This window comes from Scyliorhinus canicula, chromosome 7, assembly GCF_902713615.1.
Source record: "Scyliorhinus canicula chromosome 7, sScyCan1.1, whole genome shotgun sequence".
In the NCBI taxonomy this organism is placed as follows: Eukaryota; Metazoa; Chordata; class Chondrichthyes; order Carcharhiniformes; family Scyliorhinidae; genus Scyliorhinus; species Scyliorhinus canicula.
This window is the reverse complement of record NC_052152.1, coordinates 48581264-48602299: the sequence shown is the minus strand read 5'-3', so window position 1 is coordinate 48602299 and position 21036 is coordinate 48581264. Positions and strand designations below refer to the sequence as shown.

Sequence of the window (21036 nt, the reverse complement as noted above, 5' to 3'; positions counted from 1 at the left end):
TGCTATGCTCCGGCACCTCGACAGTGGCGTCAATGCGTTCTACTCCACACATACAATAAACGCTGTTCGGATATCATTAGCGGGCCCAACCCGGTAATCTCCAGAGCCTCCGCCATGCTCCACCTCCACCAGGGGAATTACCGATGGCGAGTTTCACTTCTGGTTTTAAAAATCATGAAACAGGCACCATGATTGATCAGGGAGGGAGAGAGGAGGTACGACACGCAGAGCCTTCCGGTCCACCCGCTGGTGGGTGGGTGGAGGGAGGGGACCATGAGGCCTTCATCAAGCCTGGGGGGTGGCAGCAGGTGTGATGATATGCCTGTGAATAATATTGCATACACTCAGCAATGCGACCTCCCACTAGCAAGTGGCGTCAGACATCAGTCATGTGACACCCAGCTATCATCAGTTGGTAATAAGGCATACACAAGGACAGTCACACTCGGGTAGTTCCAGAGAAACCTAGTCTGTGTAGCATTCTGTATGCTATCCTTCCACATGTTAACTAATAAATCATCATTCCTAGTCAGTCATCAGCAGTTCTGTATGAATCGTTGCAAGGACAAGACACCATGGTACCAGGCGTCTTGAACATTTAAGGAAACAGCAGAAAAGATAAAGGACAACAGGGGGTGGGCTGTGGTGTCAGGGTGACCCCCCACGGGACTGGGGTGTCCAGGCACGGACAGCCACTGCCGCGGCCTGTAAGGCACCCATCTTGCTGCACACCCCGCCGCCCACCCACGGTGGCCCCTGTCGTGTAAACCGACACCGTACGTGTGAGTGCCCCCACCCTACCACCCCATTTCCCCCCCCACCAACCCGCACCCCAGTCCCCCCCCCCCCCCCCCCCCCCCCCCCCCCCCCCCACCGAAAACCACTCGTCCGTCAACCAGCCGCCAGCGGGGCACCACGAGGCCCACCCAAGGGCAACTCCCAAAGTAACCCCTGCAGGAGGGTGCCAGATAGGGCCGTGGTTCATACCGACAACATAGGAAGCGGCAGCTACCAGTACCCCTGGCAGCGGGGTCGGGCTCCAGAGCCAGAGGCCCCCACGCTGCCAGGGACCGATGGGCAAAGTGACGGGGGTGGGTATTGGGGAGGAGGGGGCAGAGCTGCAGTGCAGACCGGGGCCACCGTATAGCCCGATGGGCCTGGTTGGGCACAGGAATACGTACCATGCTAACATGTCTGAATTTGACCCCCTGCAGACAATGGATGTCTGAATTCAACCAGGAATGGTAACCTTCATCCTAGTCGCTGCAGCCCTGGAGGATGCACCAAGAATGTCCAAGCTGGAGCTGCTCGAGGAGGAGGATGCTGAATCAGCGGAGCCTTCCCCAGGGGAAAGGCAGGCAGCTGTTGAGGATGGAGAGCTGGCTGCCCAACAGGCAGAGGAGGAGGAGGTGGTGCAAGGGAGGTGCTACATGAGGCCTCGTGTGTACTGCATCGCCTGTCATTCAAGGACCTGCCAGACCGGGCATGCCGAAGACGCCGGTTGAGCAGGGAGACAGATCATGATGCACCTGGCAGTGAATGGGGGAGAACACCTGTTCCCGGTGGCCGTCAAGCTGACGGTCATCCTGAACCTGATCCTGAACAGCGTCCTTCCAGGTACCAATTGGGGACATGTCAGGGATCTCACAGGGCTTGGTGCACAGGTGCATCCGAGCTGTAACAGAGACCCCTATATGCCCGGTCACCACAATACATCAAATTCACTGTGCTTTCTACTGCGGGACGAGGGCTCCTGTCCGTGCCCTCCTCGCTGCTCTCCTCCTGGGGTTGAGGTTGTGGTTGGGGTCACGGGCAGGGGCACCAAAAGAGCCCACCTCATTGCCAGGTGATCCTGCAAGACACAAGATGAAACGCATGATTGGACTGCAGGTTGGGGTGGTGGGTGGAGTGGGCAGTATATGTGGGGAGGGGGTGGTATGGGGTTGACAGGTGGTGGTGGAGAGTCAATGCGGAAGAGTAGTTGTGGGTGTGGCAGATGGTGGTGGGAGTGTGTGGGGATGGAGGGGGCCATAGGACGGTGGGGGTGGTGACACAAGTGCCATGGGGAACCGAAACCCAGCGGGGTCTCACCTGCTCGCCTAATACTGTCATCTCCCCAGGCCCACCAATCAGGTCCAGTGCCTGCTGCTCGGCTGCGGTGATGGGCCGCAGGTCCGCAGTCCACCTCCAGTTTTCTCCCTTTCCTGGCGGTTGTGTGTGACAGCTGGATGCATGCAGCACAGGGTGTGGATAGCTGGTGGCCTTTGTGGTCAGGGCACCCAACCATGACGGCTGGTGTGGGTGCTGACAGGTAGTGTAGGGTGGGGTTCGGTCGCCCCCTGGGTAGGGGTGGGGTTACAGTGTGTTAGTGTCATGGCACAGTGCTGCCTATTCACCCTGTACTGCAGGCCGGTCTTGGCAGTGTGGCCCAGGGTGCTGACCACCTCTCCCACCTGCACCCTTGTCCGGTGCATGGGGCGGGTGCAACCACCTCCCTACCCTGGGTACAGGATGGTCCACCTCACCTCCACTGCATCGAGTAGGGTCTCCAGTTCAGTGTCCGTGAATCGGGTTGCCGCTCTCCTTGCTGCCATCTTGTTGGCTGGGATGAGTGTGTGGGGAAGTGGAGTGCTTATATGTGGCAGCAGCTTGTCAGCCTCTCGAGTGTCAATCCTAAATCCAGTGAATCAGACACTGCTTTTCATTGGGCATTTTCCATGTGGCGCCTGTGCTAGCCCCTTAATGGTCAGTGGATTGATCTGGGAACAGCGCCAATTTTGTTGTCGTATAACACCACCGATTCAATCGCGGCATCAACACTTTGGGTGGGTTTCTCCGTCCCACCGCACCAGATTTCTGGTGAAGCACGGCGTCAGGATTCTCCGCTGTATATGGGACATGCATATTGCTAGTTTCTGGCATGGAGAATCCAGAAAACCAGCGTGTATAAGACATGCATGTTGCTAGCATCCATTTGCATATTGTTCAACATTGTGATTCGGCTGTACCTGAGTATACATTTCTGACATTACGTTACCAAGTATAAAAGGCAGAGCAAATGAAACTTAAAATTGTGCTCAGTTGAGGAGAGGCTTCTAAATTCATCTTGTTCCATTCTCTATATTTGCTTATAATTTGTGATGGTCACAATGACTTCCTCGAAAGGTGTAAGCAATGTCAGGTTAATTGGTCTTCTCAGGTATGGGTTTGCCGACTTCTGTTATGAGTTCATTTGATCTGTAAATGGTGAAATATTTTTTAGATCTTGTAAGTTTGGAAAGTGTATAGATAGCGACAGTGTATGTATGCATGTATTGCTGTTATTTGTTATGAGAGCCTTAGAAAAAAAATGTCAGCAATGCAAAATGCATTGAATATAAGCAACAAGTGTGTACTTGTGTTATCTGAATACTTTGCATGGAGTCTGGAACCCAAAAAATGTGCCTCCCTGGCATGGTTCTCATGCAGCAGGACCTCTACTCTGCATCACAGAATCTACTAATGTTTCTGTTCAGAGTTCCACTACTTTGTGAGCTGCACTAATAAACTGTTTGGTCATTTTACTTTGCATGATTATATTATTGGTTCTGCTTCACCTTAACAGGCTGCATACCTGCATAGGTCCAGCCAGGGGGTGCAATCTCATCACCTCCTCTCACATTGTAAGGGAGAGATCCCCATTATTATATTCTGTGCAAGTTCAGACAGAAATCGTGCATAAATAGTGGTGTAGACCACTGCATTCCAACTCTATACCATTAACAGCACTGAAAAAGCAATCGTTTGAGAGCAAAATAGAGTGAGGATGAGAGGTTGAAGTTTTAAGTAGCTTTAAAATATTTCATTTATATTTCTAGATACTGTATGAATTTGTAATTTTGATACATCTGATACCATCCCCCACAGAAATTATTTGGAATATGTTGCCCACTCAATTTCAGACTGGGTGGACAAAGAGGAAGCTAAATATCAAGCTGAGCTGACAGCAAAAGAGTTGGAACCCTTGAAATTGCCCAAATCGTTATCTGAAATTTTTCAAGAATCCATATCATCTGGTTCTGACAAACAGAAGAAGGGAAAATCTGGTTCTGCAAGTAAAGCACGCAGTATGTAACTAATGATACTAATTTTTTACTAATTTTTTACTGCAAAAACATTAAATAAACAGTTAACTTCAATATAAGAACCCTCACTGTTCAGTGTCTGTTGGAAATTTTGGATCAAAATATTGCTCGAGGTACTTTCAGTACGCATATACATTAATCTTGTGCACGTCATGGTGGAGCTTCAGTGGCAGAATTGTGATTGTTGAGCAATTTTAAAGCCTAATAACTGCATTATTATCTGTGGAGCTCCCAGTGACAGAATGATTCTTATTTAGACTTAACATTTTGAAGGAAGTGGTGCAGTGCTGAAAGGGCAAGGTGGTTTCACAGTACTTTTAGCTGTAGAAAATAATGTCTGCAGAGATTTCTGAAACAGCGGCTTTAAGACTACTTTGCAGATTCCAGTATCGAAGTGCTGCTGTGGGAGTTTAAGTAGAGGAAGGAGACAATTTTTGGAATCAATAGGGTTGTGCTTCCAAGAAAGTCAGTCAGGGTTAGTGAAGGCACCCCAAACATTGCCACTCAATCCATGAAGTTAAATGAGGGGCAACCTCATCTTCTGTGAATACTCTTAAGCATGCCTGCTGCTAACACCTAAAGTGCATGATTATTTATCAGCAATGCTAGGAAGTAATACTGTGCCCTTCACACTCTGAATCTTCATTCAGATGCGATACAGACGGAAAACATCCTAAATGGCTCTCTCCCGCCAAAAGGCATGTGTTCAAGTCCCACTCCAGAAATTTGAGCATATAATCTAGGTTAACACTGTACTGCGGGAGGTAGTGTCCTTCAGCTGACACCACATCTACCCTCTCAGGCAGATATAAAGTTCCAATGCCACTTTTTGAAGATGAGCAAATTAATACTCTTAGTCCCCTGAGAGTATCTGTCATTCAACATTGCCAAATCACATTATCTGGTCACTATTGCATTACTGTTTGTCAATCTTTACCTCGCACAAATGGGTGCCACCATTTCTGCATTAAAACAGCGACTATACTACAAAAAGCACTCCATTGGCTGTAAAATATCTGAAGCAGGCAAAAGGCTATGAAAGACACTGTGCATGTTTAATTTCTTCTTATCTGTCCAACCTCCTGCTTGTCTAAATTTAGTGGACCAGGTCACTAATGTGCCCAGTCACACTTACAGTATAGGCCCACAACCTGGCAGGGCCTTGCGCTGGGGATTGGGGCAAAGAAACAAAAGTACAATTCTAGGCCGAAGGTGCCAGCTTCAAAATGTATTGCTGCTCTTGGACAACAACAGCAGTAAGGGTCTGATCGGAGTCATGTCCAGATACAAGCCATACTATATAGTACTTCTGGCAAAAACCACAAAGTTGAAACAGGAAAGCCAAGAACATGATATCCCATCTCACTATCATGTCACTGTTAGACTTGCACCTTATTGCAGGAAGGTCTGCTCTACTCCTTAAGGAAATCCCAAAGGCAATATAAAGGGACTGGACAGCCAGTGTAATAGATCTCCATTCCCTTATTCCTGTGCTTTTATAAGGAGAATTTCCCATGTGCTGCCCCCAGGTCACTCAATCCTACAATCATTTTGCTTATGTCTTTGGTTGTTTTAAATTTCCTTGTGCCTTTTCCCAGCATCTAGCCTACTTTACATTAGCCTGATTATTGACAACTGTAAATTACAGAAAATAATGTATGCGATCTAACTACACTATTATTGCCTCATTTAAAAATAATCCACCTATTTTAGGGCGTAGTGTTCCACTCTCTGTTGAAAATTATGACAGAAAATTGGGCGGAAGTGGGCTAGGATATGACATAACATCAATTTTATATTCCCATCCCTGATCCTCAGTAGGTGTCAAAATTAAATGGCTCATATTTATATTTTCAATGTGCAGAGCGGCAAGGTAGCACAGTGGTTAGCACTGTTGATTTACAGTGCCAGGGACCCAGATTCAATTCCCGGCTTGGACCACTATCTGTGCGGAGTCTGCACGTTCTCCCCGTGTCTGCGTGGGTTTCCTCCGGGTGCTCCGGTTTCCTCCCACAGTCCAAAGATCTGTGGCTGAGGTGGATTAGTCACGCTAAATTGCCCTGTAGCGTCCAAACGTTCGGTCGGATTGCTGGGTTACGGGGATAGAGTGGAGGTGTGGATTTAGATAGGGTGATCTTTCAGGGGCCGGTGTAGACGCGATGGGCCGAATGGCCTCCTTCTGCACTGTAAATTCTATGACCATCAGGAATTGGAGACCATGGGCAGGGTGATCTTTCAGGGGCCGGTGTAGACTCAATGGGCCGAATGGCCTCCTTCTGCACTGTAAATTCTATGACCATCAGGAATTGGAGACGATGGGCGGAATTCTCCGAATCGCCCGGGGTCGGCGTCAATCCCGCCTCCGCCGTGTCCCGAATTCTCCGCCCCCGAGCTTCGGCAGGGGCGGGAATCGTGCCGCGCTGGTCGGCCGGCCCCCCGCGCCGATTCTCTGGCCTGCGATGGCCGAAGTCCCGCGGCTGACAGGCCTTTCCCGCCGCCGTGGTTTAAACCACCTCTCTTAACGGCGGGGTTGGTGGCGCGGGCGGGCTCCGGGGTCCTGGGGGGGTGCGCGGAGCGATCTGACCCCGGGAGGTGCCCCCACGGTGGCCTGGCCCGCAATCAGGGCCCACCGATCCACGGGCTGGCCTGTGCCATGGGGGGCACTCTTTTTCTTCCGCCCCCGCCATGGCCTTCACCATTGCGGATGCGGAAGAGACCCCCTCCCCTGTGCAGCCGCTGACGTACCGGCGCATGCCCGGACTTACGCCGGCCAAGTCCTTTCGGCCCCAGCTGGCGTGGCGCCAAAGGCCGTTCACACCAGCCGGCGGAGTGGTAACCACTCCAGCGCGAGCCTAGTTCCTCAATGTGAGGGCTTGGCCCCTAAAGGAGAATTCCGCACCTTTGGGGCGGCCCGATGCCGGAGTGGTTCACGCCACTCCGACACGTCGGGAAACCTCGCCCCGCCGAGTAGGGGGGAATCCGGGCCCATGACAGCAATTATCTGACTTTGTCCTGCTAGGAGAGAACTTTGTCTGCCAGGATCACATTAGGCACACGTCACATAATTTTAAGATCGTTACTTAAATATGTGGTAAATCATAGCCATGCATGCATGTCTAAATTTCCATTATCTGCTCCAGATGTTTGGCTTCATTGGTAGTTAGTAAGTAGGTTATGGGTTCAAAGCTTCAATGCAGGCTGACAACTACACTGTTTTGCAGTCAAAACATTATAACAAGACACACACACCAAGATGGACGCAAAGATCCACAGCTCTTTTTGAAGTAGAACAGTGAGTTTTCTTGGTGCCTTGCCAAAAGGTCATGCCTCAACCAAAAACAATTTATCTGAATATTCACTAATTTGCTGTTCATTGGTTCTTGCTATCATGTTTGTCTACATAACTGCAATGACTCAACTTCAAAAGTAATTGGTTATGAAGCACTTGTCCCAAAATTCTTTCTTCTTAATTGTAGTCATGGTTGGTACTGTAATGTAATTTCATTTTTTTTTTCTCAAGTGAGCCTTACAGGACCACAAACCAAATTAGAAATTGAAGAAGAAGAGGATGGCACTTTCATTCGCGAGGGGACACTAAAAGTAAATATTTCAAATTTGAATCACGAAAGTATAACCTATTTCCCACTCTATTGTAACTTTGGTTAAGCATTTTATATGCTTAATGATGGTTAGTCATAATCTTGGGCACGATTATCCCAAAAAATGTGAAGTGTAATTTTGAGTGAGTTTGGTGGGGTATTTCCCACTGTCCTTTTGGGTGGGAGCCAGACCTGTATCCACGCACACTTAATCACTTTTCTGGGACTTGAGGAGTTTCTCACCGGTCAAGCCCACACTTCCTTTTTTCAGCAATGGGGAACTAAACTCGCCGGCCAGATTGGCTCCTGAGAGATCGGGCCCCATTTTGAAAGGGTACACCAATCTCAAAATGAGCTTGTGGGTCCCCCATACATCCCACCCATGGACAATATGACATCCCGTAGACATGGGCATCACATTCCCCCCCAAGTAAGAATATCCCAAAACACCGCTATGGGGTAGCTGAGAGCTACCCCCTTTCAGTCAGCCTTTCAGGACTCCCTCTTCACCCCTCCAACCTTCATCATGTCCCTTCATACCCCCCCCTTCACCCTGTCATACTTCAAAACCCCTTCACCCCTCCCCCCTTCCAAGGGCATGGCTCCCTTCAGGCCCTTACCCTTGGCAGTGTAAACCTGGAACCTGGGCAGTGCCCCTGACACACTATCAGTAGCACCCATGTAGTCCCAGGTTGGCACTCCCAGGGTGCCCAGGCATCAGGGGGAGTACCATGACACTGCCCTTCACTGTCCCTGACCACCGGGGGGGCTCCAGTGCCTCCGGTACCCTTGGAGTGACCATCATGCCTGATCTCCGCTTCTGGAGACCAGTACTAATCGGTGCCCGTGTGAGGCCCTGGTGGTGTAGCCTAATGGCTCATTAAATGTGATTATCTGGATCATGATCCAAATCAAGCTGCAGGTTGGGTGACTCCTGTGCATTTTGAGCCCAGTGCGAAACCCAATTTGGGCCTCTCCAACCATGTTTCCGGTGCAATGGATCGGCACTGGGTGCAATGCGGTGGGAAAATTGCGCCCCTTATCTTTGGTTTCAAAATAGATTATCAGTGCTGTCCACATCATATTACAAATGGAAACTAGAATCTTCCACTTTGTCAGAATTTTGGCAATCTTGATTAGGCAAGAGGTTCGTCTGCTCAAGTAACTAATCCCCAAATGTGGACCCTTTTCCAGTGAGGATATTTTCTCACCATCCAGGCAGGCCTTGGGCACAGTGCAGTGTGACTATGAGCTTTAGAATTATGTACAAAAAGGGCGTCACGGTGGCCCAGTGGTTAGCACTGCTGTCTCGTGGCGTTGAGGACCCGGGTTCAATCCTGGCCCTGGGTCACTATCCGTGTGCAGTTTGCACATTCTCCCCAGGTCTGCATGGGTCCCACCCTCACAACCCAAAGATGTGCAGATTAGGTGGATTGGCCACACTAAATTGCCTCTTAATTGGAAAAAAATAATTTGGTACTCTTTTTTAAAAAAAAAGAATTATGTACAAAAAAAAATCATTTTTTAAAGTAAAACAGCACTGTAACTTGTGAAGTTGGTTGCCCTGTGGTCAACTGCATACATGTGATTCTGAAACTTTCTCTTGAACCCTACAGTCATTTATGTCCCCTGCATTCATCTCCTTTTTATAAAGTTTCTAACCATAGTTCACAAAGGACCATAGGCATTAGATTATATATAGATGAGGGGCTCCACTCCATCAGTGTGGGACAAGGTGAAGAGGCAGGCCTTTATGAACTACCACAGCCGATAGAGGGATTGAACCCACCCACCATTTGCATCATTGTGCGTATTAGCCAACTAGCCAACAGAGCCTACAAACCCCTCCTTTGTTAAGAACAGCATTTTTACATAGAACAAAGAACAATACAGCACAGGAACAGGCCCTTCAGCCCTCCAAGCCTATACCAGTCATGATACCAACCTTTGCCAAAACCCTCAGCACGTCCTTGTGCCATATCCTCTATACCCATCCTATCTATGTATTTGTCAAGATGCCTTTTGAACGCTGTTAATGTATCTGCTTCCACAGCCTCCCCTGGCAACGCGTTCCAGGCACTCATTACCTGCCCTGCACATCTCCCTGCCTCGCACATCTCCTCTAAACTTTGCCCCACGGACCTTAAACCTATGCCCCCTGGCGACTGACCCCTCCACCCTGGGAAAGAGTATCTGCCCATCCACTCAATCCATGCCCCTCTTAATCTTGCAGACCTCTATCAGGTCACCCCTCTTTGTAGACCTCTATCAAGTCACCTTTCAACCTCCGTCTTTCTAATGAAAACAGTCGGAGTCTATTCAGCCTCTCCACATAGCTAACACAAGGCTGATTTTATTTTGTTGGCTAACTTACCATATTGTTTAAAACAAAAAGCAAAGTATAATTACTACTAAATAAACTTGAACATAAAACAACATTTGAGGGCTTATTCTTGTCTCAGTGAGCAGGATGGATAATCTATAGCCGATTAACAATTTGTGGAATCTCGGTTTTATTTTGAAGAGTTTCAAACACAAATATATCCCTACATTCAAGTTGCTTCTATTCTTATTTTACTTGCAAATCAGTGAAAAAAATCCTTCTCCTCATCATTATGTTGATACAAAGCAAACAAGTACTTTCGCTGTTCAGGACAAATTAGGGAACATTTTTTCAAATTGAAAGCTAAATTGATTAAGAATTATGGACTTAAAATAATTTCACAAAACGGTTACCAGCAATATTTATCAAATTCTATTTTCAGGTCACAGCAATCTTGCCATTTGTTATAACGTCCTCTGAAAACTGATCTCGAGCACTGAAAACATTACAGCATTTTGTGCAAATCTGAGACAAATATATCTTTAAGCTAGGACCAACATTTCTCACTCCATGATGACAGAAGGCATTGTTGGGAACATAGTTACAATGGCCCAAATCTTCTGAGGAGTAGCAATCATCGTTAAATTGCCAGTCCATCCAGAAATTGGCCCTTCCCAATGTTACTCTGCCAGGGTCTTCCAAACTGGCTGTCCCAGAAATTCAGACTGCAGTGTCCCTCGAAGAACTCCATCGGATCATAGGGGGAAAAAAAGACATCCCCCTCAAATAGAGTCATGCATATTGAATAAAAGCAAATTACAGCGGATGCTGGAATCTGAAACAAAAACAGAAAAGGGAGCTAATGTTTCGAGTCTGCCTGACAAAGAGTCATCCAGACTCGAAACGTTAGCTCTCTTTTCTCTCCACAGATACTGTCAGACCTGCTGAAATTGTCCAGTATTTTCTGTTTTTGTTTCATACATATTGAAGGTGGCAAGGCAGGCTGAGATGGTGGTTAAAAAGGATCCTAGCCTTTATAAAGAGAGACATAAAGTACAAAAACAAGTTAATTTGAAACATTTTAAATCATTGGTTCTGCTTCAAGTGGAATATTCTGTCCAATTCGAAGCACCACATTTTTGGAAAGATATGAAGGCTACAGAGTGGGTGCAGAAAATATTTAAGAGAATGATCCCAGGGATCATTTGGGCAGCATGGTAGCACAGTGATTAGCACAATTGCTTCACAGCTCCTGGGTCCCAGGTTCGATTCCCGGCTTGGGTCACTGTCTGTGCGGAGTCTGCACGTTCTCCCCGTGTGTGCGTGGGTTTCCTCCGGGTGCTCCGGTTTCCTCCCACATTCCAAAGATGTGCAGGTTAGGTGGATTGGCCATGCTAAATTACCATTAGTGTCCAAAATTGCCCTTAGTGTTGGGTGGGGTAACTGGGTTATGGGGATAGGGTGGAGGTGTGCGGTTGGGAAGGGTGCTCTTACCAAGAGCCGGTGTATACTCGATGGTCTGAATAGCCTCCTTCTGCACTGTAAATTCTATGGATGAAGAACTTCAGCTACATGGATATATTGGAGAAGCTGGCATTATTCTCCTTAGAGAAGAGAAGGCTGATAGGAGTTTGATAGAGGGGTCGAGACAGAGTATATAGAGCCAAACTGTTCCCATTGGTGGAAGGGTCAAGGACCAGCATTTAAAGTGATTGGCAAAAGAACCAAATGATATACAGAAAAACCTTCTTCTGGCTAAGACCTGGAATACTCTGCCAATGAGTGCAGTGGAGGGAGATTCAAATTTGACTTTCAAAAGGGAATTGTATAAGCCCTTGAAGGGGAAAAATTGATGGGCTACAGGGAAAGGGCAAAGGAGTAAGGTTAGCTAAATTGCTCTCTTGCAAGAGAGCTGGCATGGACTCAATGGGCTGAGTGGCCTTTTTCTGTGCTGTCATAATTATATGATTCTATTCTATTTCTCTTATATCTGACTCTACTTGTTCCTTTTCCAGGACAACACCCTGATATAATTCATAATTCTAGAATCCCAAATGCTCTACTCATGTTAGTTATATACTGTCTGAATTTTAACGTATTTATGGGTTAATGATTCGCCTATGCCATGATTTTGCACCTGCATTCGTCACAAGCGCAAACGATAACATGCGCTCCAAATATCACGAGTCTCGGTAAATGAGAATCCAGCTGGCGAGGTCTCGTTTTCCGAGTTCCCCCCACCCCACACTGGTGATGTAACGAGGCTCCTGCCCAGGAATGTCAGAATCTCATTTCAATACATTTAAATACATTTAGTAGGCTCCCCGCCATATCGCCAACCCTCAAATTTGGACTTCCGTCATTTCAGCGACGTTTACAACTGCTTTTTAAAAATGGGAACCAGGCAAAGGGAACTCACCAGGGCGCACAGGTTAATATAGCCCCCTGGAGGGTGTGGGGGGGGGGAAGAGTGACATGCCTGGACAGTAGCCCAACATTTCCCCCAGCATTGCCCAGTGCCAAGGTACCGGGGGCAGTGCTGGGAGGCCCTCTGGGGTGCTCCATTGAGTGGAGTCCCCTTGTGCATGGGGGGGGGGGGGGGGGGGGTGGTTCACCTTGTGCATGAGGGAGGTTCCCCAGTGTCCATGGGTGGGAAATCCCTCATGACCATGGGTTGGGGTGTCTCCATGTTTGGGGGGGGGGGGGGGGAGGGTGTTCCTGTATTGTCTATCAGAGATCATTGCGCTCTTGATCTCTGGGTTCCCAGCTGCTGGCTTTTTTCAGCCCTGCCCTGCCCGCTGTGGCCCATAACTCCAGATTTTTTCAACAGAGTGCTGGATTATCTGGGAAGAAAATCGGGCTGTGCAGTCTGCAAGCTGTATGGTTTTCTCGCCTCAGCCAGAATTCTATGCAAAGAATGGAAATTTCAGCCCTTAATCCTTTAATCAAGGTCATGTTTGAAGGAGAAATTTGTAGGGCTGGTATCCCGAGTTTGAACAAAATGCTTAATCATTGTTTCTGTAATCAGTAACATGACGAATTATTTTCCCATCGGTGTCTTTCCAATAATTAATATTAAAGTCTCTCACTGGCCCAGTTGATTTATGTGTTTGTGTCTAATTGTCTTGGATGATCCTCACACTGAAGAAGTTAAATTAATATTAGTATGTAGCTGGATTTTCATACGAGGTCCAGTATTATAATACGAACGTAACAGCTGAAAATTCTTCAGATCAAGTGATCAAGTGATCCCTCATCTTGCATTGCCAAACTTTACTTCACTGGAAGTGCAGTGGAATTTCCATTTCTGCAACGAAACTGAAATTTAATGGACTTCTTTGGACATGAAGTGTCAGGAGCATCCCAACTTTAAGAACAGCATTTTCATTTTCACTGGTACTTCCTCAGGGTTCCTCACCATCATTTTTAATTTTTGGTAACTGGCCAGTTGCTCATGAGAAATATACCTCTGTCCTGTCGAACAAGATTCAGATGAGCTGAATCCAGGCTTTCTGATAGGGCAAAGATTGGACAGACATGTGCTCCATTCTGCTGCAAGTATAGCATCAAAACTTTAGGGTCAAAGGTCTGACTTATTTGTGATCATTTACTTTAACCAGTGGTGAAGTTTCAAACATGTCACTTAAACAAAAATAAAAATTGCATTTTGGGTCATTTTCTAGTTGAAAATTGTTATATTATTACTCACTATAAAATAGTGCCAACCAGTTCAGAAGATGCAAACATCCTTATACATTTTTAATGTACTTACTATTTTCCTGCTTCACAGGCTTGGAAGAAGGACCAGAACAGGCTGAAAGAGGAAGAACAGAAAAAACAAGAAAAAAAAGGCAAGAAAGAAAGGCCAGCGAGCAAAAAGAAGGAAGAAAGTGTACATCCATTGGAGTCCAAGTCAAGTAGATTATCAAAAAAATCACTAAAACTGGAATATAAACTCACCAAAGAAGAGCAAGAAACAGTTTCAGAAACTGAGCCAGAAGTTCAGGAACCAGTTGAGCTAATCAAGAAATTCTACCAGGTTTCTGCATTTCTTTACATTTGCCAAAATTTTAACACCGTCACACCAAGTGATAAAATTACCAAAGTTGTTACAAATTAACAAAAGACAATGGGCTAGATCCAGCCAGGGTCAAGTCAGCATTGTGGATTGCAGATGGGATCTGATTTTCTGAATTCATCTGATTTTCCACCTAAAGCACTAGAGATTGTTTAAGGCATGGAAAGTACTTAATATTAACAAGCAGCCTGAATTTTCCTCAGATCACAGTCCATCTACAGAAATAAAGGGAGCCAAGATTTATGGTTTCCCATCAATTGCTCTGAGGGCTGAGTTGTTTCCTGGGATGTGGGTCATTTACAGGCTGTGCCTCGGGTAGGAGAACAAAGATTTTTATAGCACCTCTCTGCAGCAGTGTGCCTGGAAGTGTAAGTTGAAGGTACCAAAATTATTTTCAAGCTTTTCTCCCTCAAAGTTTAGAGATTCTCACTTTGCCTTCATAATGGCCTTGTCCATTTTATAGTTGGACAAACAAATCATTATAATTTAGAGCCTCTGCAGCTACAGTCTGAACATTCAAGAAGGGCACTTCCCCTACTCAGAAAGCCTTTTGTCATAAATGCTAGGAATGTAATAACAATAATGATCTTTATTAGTGTCACAAGTAGGCTTACATTAACACTGCAATGAAGTTACTGCAAAAATCCCCACTCTGGCACCTGTTCGGGTACACTGGGGGAGAATTCAGAATGGCCAATTCACCTAACAAGCACGTCTTTTGGGACCTGTGGGTGGAAACTGGAGCGCCCGGAGGAAACTCACACAGACACTGGGAGAACGTGCAGGCAGTGATTCAAGCCGGAATTGAACTTGGGACCGTGGCACTCTGAAGCAACAGTGCTAACCACTGTGCTACCATGCCGCTTTACATGTTCCATGATGTTTTTTTCTTTCTCTTTATTCTGACGAGGTTAGCATTTGTTGCCGATCCTGAAATGTGCTGCTCGACCATCTCAGAGGGCAGTTAAGAGTCAGCCACATTGCTGTGGGTCTGAAGTCATATATAGGTCAGACTCGGAAAGGATAGCAGATTTCCTTTCCTAAAGGAGCACAGTTGTCATGGCACCTTGAGACTAGCTTTATAATTTCAAATTCATTAATTTTTTTTTTTTTTTTTTTTTTTTTTTTTTTTTTTTTTTTTTTTTTTTTTTAATTTTTTTATTGGAATTTTTTGCAGAAAATATAACAAAAAGTATAGCAAAAAGCAGTAATATGCAACTAACAGCCCCATAACACCCACAATTCCCCCCATACCGTAACATCACATGTATCACATTCCCCCACCCCCCCCCCAAACAAGAGAACTTAACCATAAATTAAAATTAGATAAATCAAATTTAAATAAAATAAGCTAACATAATCAACGCCCCCCCCCCCCCCCCCCCCCACCCACCCCCCCCCCCCCCCCCCCCCCCCGGGTTGCTGCTGCTACTGTCCCAGTACCCTATCGTTGAGCCAGAAAGTCGAGGAAAGGTTGCCACCGTTTAAAGAACCCTTGCACCGATCCTCTCAGGGCGAATTTAACCTTCTCAAGCTTAATAAAGCCCGCCATGTCATTGATCCAGGTCTCCACGCTTGGGGGCCTCGCGTCCTTCCACTGTAGCAAAATCCTTCGCCGGGCTACTAGGGACGCAAAGGCCAGCACACCGGCCTCTTTCGCCTCCTGCACTCCCGGCTCTACCCCAACCCCAAAGATCGCGAGTCCCCATCCTGGCTTGACCCTGGATCCCACCACCCTTGACACCGTCCTCGCCACCCCCTTCCAGAACTCCTCCAATGCCGGGCATGCCCAGAACATATGGGCATGGTTCGCTGGACTCCCCAAGCACCTGGCACACCTATCTTCACCCCCAAAGAACCTATTCATCCTCGTCCCAGTCATGTGGGCCCTATGCAGCACCTTGAATTGGATGAGGCTAAGCCGCGCACACGAGGAGGAAGAATTTACCCTCTCCAGGGCATCAGCCCATGTCCCGTCTTCGATCTGTTCCCCCAGTTCCCCCTCCCACTTCGTTTTCAGCTCCTCTACTGACGCCTCTTCCTTCTCCTGCATAAGCTTGTAGATATCGGATATCTTCCCCTCCCCGACCCAGACCCCCGAGAGCACCCTGTCACTCACCCCCTTCGCGGGGAGCGCAGGGAATCCCTCCACCTGCCGTCTAGCAAATGCCTTTACCTGCAGATATCTAAACATGTTTCCCGGCGGGAGCCCAAATTTCTCTTCCAACTCCCCCAGGCTCGCAAACCTTCCGTCGATAAACAGGTCCTTCAGCTGTCTAATGCCCGCTCTATACCATCCCCGAAATCCCCCATCCATGTTCCCCGGGACGAACCTATGGTTCCCCCTTAACGGAGCCTCCATCGAGCCCCCCACTTCTCCCCTATGTCGCCTCCACTGCCCCCAAATCTTGAGGGTAGCCGCCACCACCGGACTCGTGGTATACCTCGTGGGAGGGAGCGGCCACGGCGCCGTTACCAGGGCCCCCAGGCTTGTATCCCCACAGGACGCTCTCTCCATCCGTTTCCATGCTGCCCCCCTCCCCCTCCATCACCCACTTACGCACCATCGACACGTTGGCCGCCCAGTAATACCCCGAGAGGTTGGGCAACGCCAGCCCCCCCCCATCCCTACTCCGCTCCAAGAAGACCCTCTTCACCCTTGGGGTGCCATGCGCCCAAACAAATCCCATGATGCTGCTGGTCACTCTTTTAAAAAAGGCCCTAGGGATAAAGATGGGCAAGCACTGGAAGAGGAACAAGAACCTCGGGAGAACCGTCATTTTGACGGATTGCACTCTGCCCGCCAGCGATAGCGGCACCATGTCCCACCTTTTAAATTCCTCCTCCATCTGTTCCACTAGTCTGGTGAAGTTAAGCTTATGAAGAGCCCCCCAACTCCTGGCCACCTGCACCCCCAGGTACCTGAAACTCTTCACTGCCCGCCTGAAGGGGAGCCTCCCAATTCCCTCCTCCTGATCTCCCGGGTGCACTACAAATACCTCGCTCTTTCCTAAGTTCAGCTTATAGCCCGAGAAGCCCCCAAATTCCGCTAACAGTTCCATCACCCCCGGCATTCCCCCCTCTGGGTCCGCCACATATAACAGCAGGTCATCTGCATACAGCGATACCCGGTGCTCCTCCCCCCCCCGCACCAGACCCCTCCACTTCCCTGACTCCCTCAACGCCATGGCCAGCGGTTCAATCGCCAGTGCAAAGAGCAGGGGGGACAGGGGACACCCCTGCCTGGTCCCACGATAAAGCCTAAAATACTCCGATCTCCTTCCATTTGTGACTACACTCGCCATCGGCGCCGCGTAAAGCAGCCTCACCCATTTGATGAATCCCTCCCCAAATCCAAACCTCTCCAGCACCTCCCATAGGTACCCCCATTCAACTCTATCAAACGCCTTCTCTGCATCCAGCGCCACCACTATCTCCGCCTCCCCCTCCACTGCCGGCATCATGATAACATTGAGCAGTCTCCGCACATTCGTGTTGAGCTGCCGCCCCTTGACAAACCCTGTCTGATCTTCATGAATTACCTCTGGCACACAATCCTCTATCCTGGTAGCCAGGATCTTCGCCAGCAACTTAGCGTCTACGTTAAGGAGTGAAATAGGCCTATATGATCCGCACTGCAAGGGGTCCTTATCCCGTTTTAGGATCAAAGAGATCAGTGCCCGCGACATCGTCGGGGGCAAAGCCCCCCCCTCCCACGCCTCATTGAAAGTTCGCACCAGCAGGGGACCCACCAGGTCCGCGTATTTTTTGTAAAATTCTGCCGGGAACCCGTCCGGCCCCGGGGCCTTACCTGACTGCATTTGCCCGATCCCCCTGACTAGCTCCTCCAACTCTATCGGCGCCCCCAGCCCCTCAACCAGCCTCTCTTGAACCCTTGGGAAACATAGCCTGTTCATGAAGCTCTCCATCCCCTCTCTCCCCCTCGGAGGTTCCGACCGGTACAATCCCTCGTAAAAGTCCCTAAAGACCCCGTTTACTTCTGTCCCCTTCTGCACTACATTTCCACCCCCATCCTTCACTCCCCCAATTTCCCTAGCCGCATCTCGCCTACGGAGCTGATGCGCCAACATCCTGCTCGCCTTCTCTCCATACTCATATACCGCACCCTGCGCCCTCCTCCACTGTGTCTCCGCCTTTCTGGTGGTCAGCAAGTCAAAATTGGCCTGCAACCTGCGCCGTTCTCCCAGCAACCCTTCCTCCGGTGCCTCCGCATATCTCCTGTCCACCTCCAGAAGCTCTCCCACCAGTCTCTCCCTCTCCTTCCTCTCCTTCCTTTCCCTGTGGGCCCGGATGGAGATCAGCTCCCCCCGGATCACTGCTTTCAGAGCCTCCCAGACCATCCCCACCTGGACCTCCCCCGTATCATTGGTAACCAGATACCCCTCAATGCTTCTCCGAACCCTCTTACACACCTCCTCCTCCGCCAGCATCCCCACATCCAGGCGCCAGAGCGGGCGCTGGTCCCGCGCCTCCCCCATCTCCAGATCAATCCAGTGCGGGGCATGGTCCGAAATCGCTATAGCCGAATACTCGGCATCCTGCACCCTCGGGATCAACCCCCTGCTCAGGACAAAAAAGTCTATCCGGGAATAAACCCTATGGACGTGAGAGAAAAAGGAATACTCCCGCGCTCTCGGTCTCCCAAACCTCCAGGGATCCACCCCTCCCATCTGGTCCATGTATCCCCTCAGCACTTTGGCCGCCGCCGGTCTCCTACCCGTCCTTGAACTGGACCGGTCCAGTGTGGGATCCAGCACTGTGTTAAAATCTCCCCCCATGATCAGGCCCCCTGCCTCCAGGTCCGGGACGCGGCCCAACAAGCGCCTCATGAAGCCAGCATCATCCCAATTCGGGGCATATACGTTCACCAGCACCACCTTCTCTCCCTGCAGCCTACCCCTCACCATGATATATCTGCCCTCCTTGTCCGACACCACCTCAGCCGCCTCAAACGCCACCCTCTTCCCCACTAGAATCGCCACCCCCCGGTTCTTTGCGTCCAATCCTGAATGATAAACCTGCCCCACCCACCCCTTCCTCAGACGGACCTGGTCCGCCACCTTCAGGTGGGTCTCCTGGAGCATAGCCACGTCCGCCTTCAACCCCCTTAGATGGGAGACCACCCTGGTTCTCTTAACCGGCCCGTTCAGCCCCCTCACGTTCCAGGTAATCAGCCGGATCAGAGGGCAACCCGCCCCCCTCCCCTGCCGACTAGCCATAGCTTGGCAGATGTTCGCCCCAGGCCAGCATACCCCGCTCGACCCGTTCCCCATGGCGATAGCGCCTCTCCTCTTCCCCCCCGGCCCTCATCGGCTCCTTCCTAGTCGTTCCAGCAGCAACCCGGTATCCCCCCCCACCCCCCTCCCCCCCCCAGGCTAGGACCCCTCCTAGCCGCGACGCACCCTCCATGGTACTTCCGTGAGTCAGCTGACTTCTGCTGACCCCGGCAGCTCCCGCCAAAACCTATCCCCTCCCGGCTTGGGGTCATCCCCCTCTTGCCACACCTCCTTGGCATTATTGCAGCGCGGGAAAAAAGACCCGTAGAGGCCCTTCCCCCATCGCAAGCTCCACCCCCCTGCCCCGCAGCGCGGGAAACCAGAGGAAAGCCCGCGCTTTCACAATGCCACACCCCATCCTTCTGACGCAGTTCCCCAAAATCCAGTTTCCCCTCAATCCCCAGCCCCGTACAGAAGAGAACATATAGAACACAAACCCCCAACACTCCCCACCTACCCCACAACCATACCCAACAGACAAACCCACCCGTAAACAGAGCAAAAAGAAAACCAGCATACATAACACACATTTCGAAGTTGAAAAAGTTGAAACAGTTGGAACAAAACAGCCACAGCGGAAACAACGCCGGCCAAAGTATGTTCCCAGGCCCTAGTTCAAGTCCAGCTTCTCCGCCTGTACAAAGGCCCACGCCTCCTCCGGGAACTCGAAGTAATGGTGCCGGTCCTTGTATGTCACCCACAGGCGCGCAGGCTGCAGCATTCCAAACCTGACCTGCTTAGCATGAAGCACCGCCTTCGTCCGGTTGAACCTGGCCCGCCGCTTAGCCACTTCCGCACTCCAGTCCTGGTAGATCCTCACTCCAAATTCATTAATTAAATTTAAATTCCACGAGCTGCCTTGATAGGATTTGAGCCAATGCCCTGGGGGTTAACCTGGTCTCTGGATTACTAGTCTAGTGATGTTGTCACTATGCCACCATCTCCAGTTTCAATAAGAATTGCTGCATGAATATGTGTGTTGAACTCTTCCATCAGCATCTTGCATGGTGCTTTACAAATCCCAAATAACTGCAAATAACAATTGTACTTGGATAGCAACCTTCTCCATGAATGTACAGACTTTTTAATGTATGAATAAAAGGGTTCAAGAACTGAGGAAAAGCATGCTGGACCTCCAATTTTAGTTAAAGTGGTAATTTAACTTCTAACTTCCCTCATGATGCATTTAACAGTGGATGCCAGCAATATGCCTGTGTTCTTTGTGCACTGTATTGCTTGGGCAGAAATGATGGATAATGCATTATGGAATCACTATACACCCAGCCATATTTAAGCAGACACGTTATACACCCAACATCACCTCTGGAAGATAGCTTTAGAAATGACATGGTGGGCAGCACGTGAAGTAGTGGTTAGCACTGCTGCCTACAGCACTGAGGACCAGGGTTCGAATCCCGACCCTGGGTCACTGTCCGTGTGGAGTTTGCACATTCACCCCCACAACCCATAAATGTGCAGCGTAGGTGGATTGGCCAAGCTAAATTGCCCCTTAATTGGAAAAAAATTATTCTGTACTCTAAATTTATTTTTAAAAAGGGGAAAAAAAGAAATGACGTGGTGACAGGGGAATTGCTGAATTACTTTCTGCCTGATT

At 49.1% G+C, this 21036-nt stretch overlaps 1 protein-coding gene across 4 annotated transcripts in view; it reads left to right on the top strand.

The window, feature by feature from the left end:
- The window catches only part of spag17 (sperm associated antigen 17), a 349272-nt gene that overhangs the window by 133428 nt on the left and 194808 nt on the right, over positions 1 to 21036 (top strand). For all 4 annotated transcript variants that reach the window (XM_038801961.1, XM_038801962.1, XM_038801964.1 and 1 more), the window contains 3 exons: positions 3907 to 4106; positions 7645 to 7724; positions 13837 to 14085. In XM_038801961.1, coding sequence (XP_038657889.1) covers positions 3907 to 4106; positions 7645 to 7724; positions 13837 to 14085 — 529 coding nt within the window. The remainder of the gene's footprint in view (positions 1 to 3906; positions 4107 to 7644; positions 7725 to 13836; positions 14086 to 21036) is intronic.